The following is a 6667-nucleotide window of genomic DNA, read 5'->3' on the forward strand; positions in this document are numbered from 1 at the left end:
AACATACAAAGGCTGATGAAATAGACCTAACGCCTTTCGGCCTTCACAATAAGACCTCCAGTGTAATCACATGTCCAGTAGTACTTCTCTCTGGTAAACTATATATTCTCCTAAGTTGACCAGAGAGAAGTACTACTGGACATGTGATTACACTGGAGGTCTTATTTGTATTTCTGCATTTCTCTTCTTTACCCAGTGATTAAACTTTGGAACAATTGTTTTCTGGTCTTTACTTCATATTTTATATATGTATGATTGTATATATTTTTACATATTAGCCAACATATTGGCATTGGACCTCGGAGGAAGGCCTGTGAAGGCCGAAACGCGTTAGGTCTATTTCATCAGCCTTTGTATGTTTTTACATGTGTATATGAGGTATGAATGGGCCCTTATTTGTCATTTTAAGTTGTGCTGAATAAATGTATGTATATTTTGTACAATTAAATTTTTAGAGTTCGCCCTCTTCTATTCTTGACTAACCTAATGGAAAACAAGCCTGTGAATTTGCACCTGTGCAGTCACATGCATATACCGTCCCAGAAAGGATATATACACTGGAATGTGGAAGCATTTCAATCCCTTGGTGTCACAGTGTCTGCAGATTCAGAACTCTAGCTCACTATGAAGTACTGGAGGAGTCCACAGAAAAAGCACCTGCAGCGCTAGAATAACCCACATGCAGTCGATTGAGTCAGAGATGTCAGATGCCACAATGATCCTGGATCAGTGCTTACTCACTGCGTGGACTGATGGTGAGTAGAAGGTAAGGAATTCTGCCGACCACGATGATGAGAAACACAAACCGCAGCTCTCCCAGGCTCTAAAATGGTTTTCGTTGGCCAAACCGTGTACACATGGCAGGGAGTTATGGCCAGTAGTATGTACCTGCATCATGTACATGTTTAGCCTGTGCATACCTTCCATTTTTCTCGAAAAAAGGTGGAATGTGAAATAGAGGCTAGAGTGGTGGGCTAAGTTTGTTTATTCTGTAAGATGCAGGGAAAACTAAGCAATCACACGCAGAGAGGTATGGGGAGAGTTGTACTTCCCAAAGACTCTCTTTTTCATAACAACGTGTCATGTCATCATAAGGATCGTTTCATTGGTGATCATTTAAAAAAACGTCTCTCCCCCCAAAATGAGGAAAGTTCCCACAACAGGTATAATCCAAAACTGGAGCTTACCCCAATGCGTCAGCACTCGTCATCCTTGGCAGGGGGAATGAAAGAGAAGAGGAGAGAGAGAGAGAGAGGGACACGGAAGTGGGTGGAGAGAAGAGTACGAAAAGCAGAGTGAAAAACTGTTCAGATATCTATGAGGACATTCTTATTGCCTCAGGCATCAGCTGCCTGATGGAAGCAGCAGTGTGGAACACTCCTGGGAGGGGAGGATTTCCTTCACTAGACAAATATTTCCATATTGCTCATAAACATGGCAGGTGTTTGCATCTGGGAATTGGGGGGAGGGGGACAGACACAGCAGGTAGAACGGAGAAGAGCAGAAGGCCCATCCTTATAAGCCAGCCTGAACAGCTAGCTGCTCATATTGGGCTTGCTGCTTTTTCACGGCAAGCGATTAGGCTATGCACAGCGAACTGCAATGGCTGAAAAGGATGTGGACCAGTGTTCCCTCTAAGCTGAGTTAGTGTGAGCTAGCTCACAGTTTTTTAGCCTCCGGCTCACACATTTTTGTCTTCGCTCAGGAAGGATGGCTCCAGGGCATACTAATTTATGCAGAAGCCAAATGTCTCGCTCACAACTTCAATGCCAGTCGCTCACAAAGTAGATTTTCTGCTCACAAGACTCCACAGCTTAGAGGGAGCATTGATGTGGACCCTCTCCCGTTTTGCTCATGTACCCCTCTCTTGCCTTTGCACAATGGTCATCTGGAAATTTTATTTTCCTACATGTGCACCTGTAGTTTCTAGGACAATAACAACTAAGATCAGTGTTTCCGAGAGGGTTGGTGTGCCCAGCGAACAAAGTTGCAAGCAGAGGCTGCGACTCACGGAGAATTTCTCCTGTGAGAAACTCTGCCAAAATGCACAAAAAGAGATGCGTGGCCTTGCAAGACTCTCCTTCCTCTGAATGAGGCTCACGTAGAACTCCTCCAAGGCACGAGCCCCATATTGCAAGCTACCCTCCATTAATTCAAGTCTTTCACGTTTATTTAAATGGCTACTCCCATTAAGATCTTCAGACTTTCCCGATATGAGATCCAGAATCGAGTATTTGATTAAATTAAAATCAGTGATCATATTACATAAAATATAAATTAAAGAGACTAAGGTATTATGCAAGGAGATGTGAACTGCCTGTTTATGATAAACACACAATAGTGTTTAGTTTAATTTGCCACAATAGTGGCAAATTATAGCTCTACCTACCCTCCCTCCTCCTAACTTCTGTGGGGATCATTTCAAAAAGCTTTCAATTAAATGCTAACCACCTTTCAAGGAGGTAACATAGGTTACTTGTTCCTTTCCCAGCCCACTCATCCACCAGTCTGTCTATGTTTCCACAGGAGGCCCTCAACATACCAGTCGTCCAAAGGCACATACCAGTCATTCTTAGGTACAGAAATGTCAAGTTTAACATTTCTAAACTACATTGGGCTTCATTAGGAAAGTTTGGTTAGCACTGGGACCGTGCCACAGGGGAGATGTAAAAAAAAATATCCTAAGACTTTATTTAATTATATTTGTATTAAACTATTTATATCTTGCTTTTCCCTCCTAAACACAACTGAATAATATGAATTAGAACATAAAAAAACATTGTTCACTTCAGCAGATAATTCATACTTTCACCCCCAACATACACACCACGCTATGTACTTTAGGAGGCTCCAGGTCTAAGCGACTCTGTGCTCTTCTAACAGGTGGGTACCTACTAGGGATGCCAGTCCCCAGGTGGGGGATCCCCCAATTTCGGGGATGTCACGGCTCCTGCTGACTGCGAGCCAGCGGCTCCCGCTGAGTGCGAACAAGCGGCCCCAGCAGAGGATCTAAGTGCTGCTTGGGATGAGCTCTCAATGCCGGAGGCTCCCGCACCTGACAGGGCTGAGACTCCAGAGGCTACCCTAACAACAGCTGAGGCAGAAGCATGCCCGGACAGTTCTCCTCCTGATTCGCCTCCACCGGTATCCCATTTGAGAGAGCAGTGCCGCCGGGATATGACAGCCCGGTGGTGAGAGGCATGCATGTGTGACAGGTGCTCCTTCAGCCTCGAGTATTAGTAGGAGCTGGGACTCGCTTGAGGTGCGGTAATTGCCAGCAGGCTTATGGGCGATTTAACCCACGCTCTCATGCTGACAAATCGTGCCAGCAACTAGTCTCTTCGGACGAAGCTCTGCACCTCCTTGCTCGTGATCCCAACTCCTGGTTCCTGTCTGGATTTCCTCGGCTCCTTGACCTCGGCTTGAATGACCACACTTTGACTCTGCACCCCAAACTTTTGACTTCCTGGCTCTTGACTATTTTGGACTTTGGTTTCCTGACGCCTCTAATGGTTTGTGCTTTTGAACTTGGTTTCCTGGTTGGTTTGCTTGCCTGGCTCTTGACTTGGGACTATACCCTGACCACCCCGCTCGTGCTTTGTGTATTGGACTTGGTTTCCGGCTAACTTGCGTGACTGGCTCCTGACCTCAGACTGTATCCTGACTGCCTCGCCCCTGCCTAGCCCCACATCGTGACAGGGGACTCCTGTCTACTGCCAGCCCCACCCCAAGGCCCACCCCCAACAGCAGTCACCCATGGCCACCCCTCTCCCTCCCCTCCTGCCAGATTTAAAGGGTCCTTCAGCTGATTGGTGGGAGCACGTGGCCCACCAATCAGCTGGAGGGCCCTTTAAATCTGACAGGGGTGGAGGGAGAGGGGCAGTCACTGGTGGCACACCTGTATTCCAAACAACAAATTCGACACTTGGGATTCAGATGCATGGGCCCCTGCTCTCCAAAAGCATTTAAAGGATCCCTTTCAATGCTTGGGGGGGGCAGTTGCCTGAATTCCAAGCAGTGAATTTGCTCCTTGGGATTCAGGTGCATCCCCAATGTGATGATATCACTTCTGAGTGACATCACCACATTGGGGAATGCCTCCCGAAGTCCTCTTCTGGGGAGGAGGCAGGAACTGTCAGCCTTAGTACCTACAACCCTTGCCCTACCACCAGGGCTATGTTTGGGCAGAAACGCACAGGAACGGAGTTCCGGCTGGCTCCCAAGTTGGCCACGCCCAGCAGGAACTCATTAGCATAATAGGCCACACCCAACAACGAGAACTCATTAGGATTGGCTACATTAAGAGTGTGTGGCCCAACATGCAAAGGAGTTCCTGCTACAAAAAAAGCCCTGGGTTTTGCAACAGACAAGGTAAACAGAATAACAAGCAAAGGTGGGTGTGGCTGGATAACCACACTTCTGGTAACATGAGGGTGCAGCCTAATGCGCTAATGAGCTGTGCTATCAGGGGTGTGGCCCAATATGCTAATGAGTTCCTGCTGTTGGGTGTGGCCTATTCTGCTAATGAGTTCCTGCCGGGCTTTTTCTACAAAAAGAGCCCTGCCTACCATGCACTAATTGTTAAGACGTTTGGACCTACTTAATTGTTTCATTAAATGATGTCATTGCCAGTTCTCTATGTATCGTTTCAAATAGATCTGAAGTATTTCTGGAAGGTCATGGTATATGCATTTTTCTGAACAGGCACACGCCCTTTGCATTTTCCTCTTCCCACTACATTCCTTGCAATCACTTCCCTCATTATGAAATTCTATTCCATACTGCGGATTTAGAGAAAGAATTAACTCATACACACACACACGCACATATATGAGATCAAATGTTAATCTCAGTTACACTACAAATCTATTCATCCAAGAGATTTCCCAAGTAGATTATCTACAGTGCTGGGCGTGAATGTGTCCGCATATAATACAAGCACAAGAAAACAGAAATAACTGTGGTTTGGACCAAGTAGAAGGGTTCATGGAAGGAGCTGGTGGAGTGGCTTTCCCCCCCTGCTTTCCCCAAGCGGCTTGAAATGCCCGAGGATCAGGAGACAGGCAAAATGAGCAACAGGATGGGATGCTACAGCAACACATGGGGATCTGGTAAAATCGCCTCTTTCTCTTCCATTTGCGGTTTGCATCAATGGAGAAATGAGAAAGAGATGCTTTTCCCTTACTGGTTACGAGGCTCTCCCAATTTGCTCTACCAATACCTTCTGCAAACTCCTCCTCTGGATCCAACCCTGTATCTATCCGTGTCAATATGGACACATTCAGGGCTATTTTTGGGCAGGAACACACAGGAATGGAGTTCCGGCTGGCTCCCAAGTTGGCCACACCCAGCAGGAACTCATTATCATAATAGGCCACACCGAACAGCAGAAACTCATTAGGATTGGCTACATTAGGGGTGTGTGGCCTAACATGCAAAGGAGTTCCTGCTACAAACAAAAAGCCCTGGGTTTTGACAACAAACAAGGTAAACAGAATAAGAAGCAAAAGGTGGGTGTGGCTGGATGACCACACTTCTGGTAAAACAGGGGTGTGGCCTAATATGCTAATGAGCTGTGCTGTCATGGGTGTGGCCTAATATGCTAATAGGTTTCTGCTGTTGGGTATGGCCTATTATGCTTATGAGTTCCTGCTGGGCTTTTTCTACAAAAAAAAGCCCTGGACACATTAAAACTATGTAGTTTTCTGGGTTTGTATTTTTTTCTCTGAAAGGGACTGAGGATTTTAACAATGAGAATGGACATTACACTTACAATCGGGGAAAGAAAGAAGGGAGATGAGGTTATTCAAATAAAAATAATAATAATCCCAGAACACAATACACTCAGCAGTGCGGACATGTGCATTTTCTAAAGTACGAATGCATGTGAACTACAGAGCTGCAACAACCCAGATATAGAATAAAAGCACTGAGGGGGACAGAGCAACAGATGATGAAAGAGAGAAGAAATAAGAGAGAAAGAGAAGAGGGAGAAATGGCAGAAGAAAGGGATAGTGGCCTCAGCTACCAAGACAACCGTGTGCATCTAGCAGGGCAGGGTCCTTAAAGATGCAGTATTCCTCTTAGAATAAACCAAAATACGAATAACAGGATATTAATCGGGCACCATTTCAAAAGTGTGATTTGTTAAGCCAACAAGGGAATGTTGTATGTGGGGGGAGGGATCTTTGTTGTACTTTGTTTCTGGCTCTAGCACTTCCTTGAACTATATTTTATATTCCTTCCATAACAAGACAGAAAAATAAAATCTAAGAAGCTTCTTTTCCTCTTCATGTTCCTCCCCAACATCAACAGATCACTCTCTGCATTTTCTTGTAGCTCTGAAAACTATCCCTGTGGTATCCAGCTAAGAATATGGTAGTGAGTCTAAGGGATTTCTGTAGTGGCTTCTGCAACTGTAAACACAGTATAACATCCATCTTCTTCCTCCAGAAAAGGTCATAGAGCATGGCTGATGGATTCAGTGGATTTGTATTTACTAAATAAGGCTTGCAAATGGCCCAACAAATCAATGGCCTAACATATGACGAAGAGATTGGATTTATACCCCGCCCTTCACTACCCAAAGGTGTCTCAGAGCGGCTTACAAACTCCTTTCCCTTCACCTCCCCACAACAGACACCCTGTGATGTAAGTGGGGTGAGAG

General features: G+C 45.5%; 1 protein-coding gene across 1 annotated transcript in view; it reads right to left on the reverse strand.

Moving 5' to 3' along the window:
* LOC107105487 (serine/threonine-protein kinase BRSK2) overlaps positions 1-6667 on the reverse strand; it is a gene marked incomplete at its 5' end in the record, with an annotated part of 331496 nt that overhangs the window by 86020 nt on the left and 238809 nt on the right. The window contains one exon of the mRNA XM_015405471.1: positions 1188-1211. Within this exon, the coding sequence (XP_015260957.1) occupies positions 1188-1211 (24 nt within the window). The remainder of the gene's footprint in view (positions 1-1187; positions 1212-6667) is intronic.

This window comes from Gekko japonicus, unplaced genomic scaffold, assembly GCF_001447785.1.
Source record: "Gekko japonicus isolate JY-2015 unplaced genomic scaffold, Gekko_japonicus_V1.1 scaffold1845, whole genome shotgun sequence".
Classification (NCBI taxonomy): Eukaryota; Metazoa; Chordata; class Lepidosauria; order Squamata; family Gekkonidae; genus Gekko; species Gekko japonicus.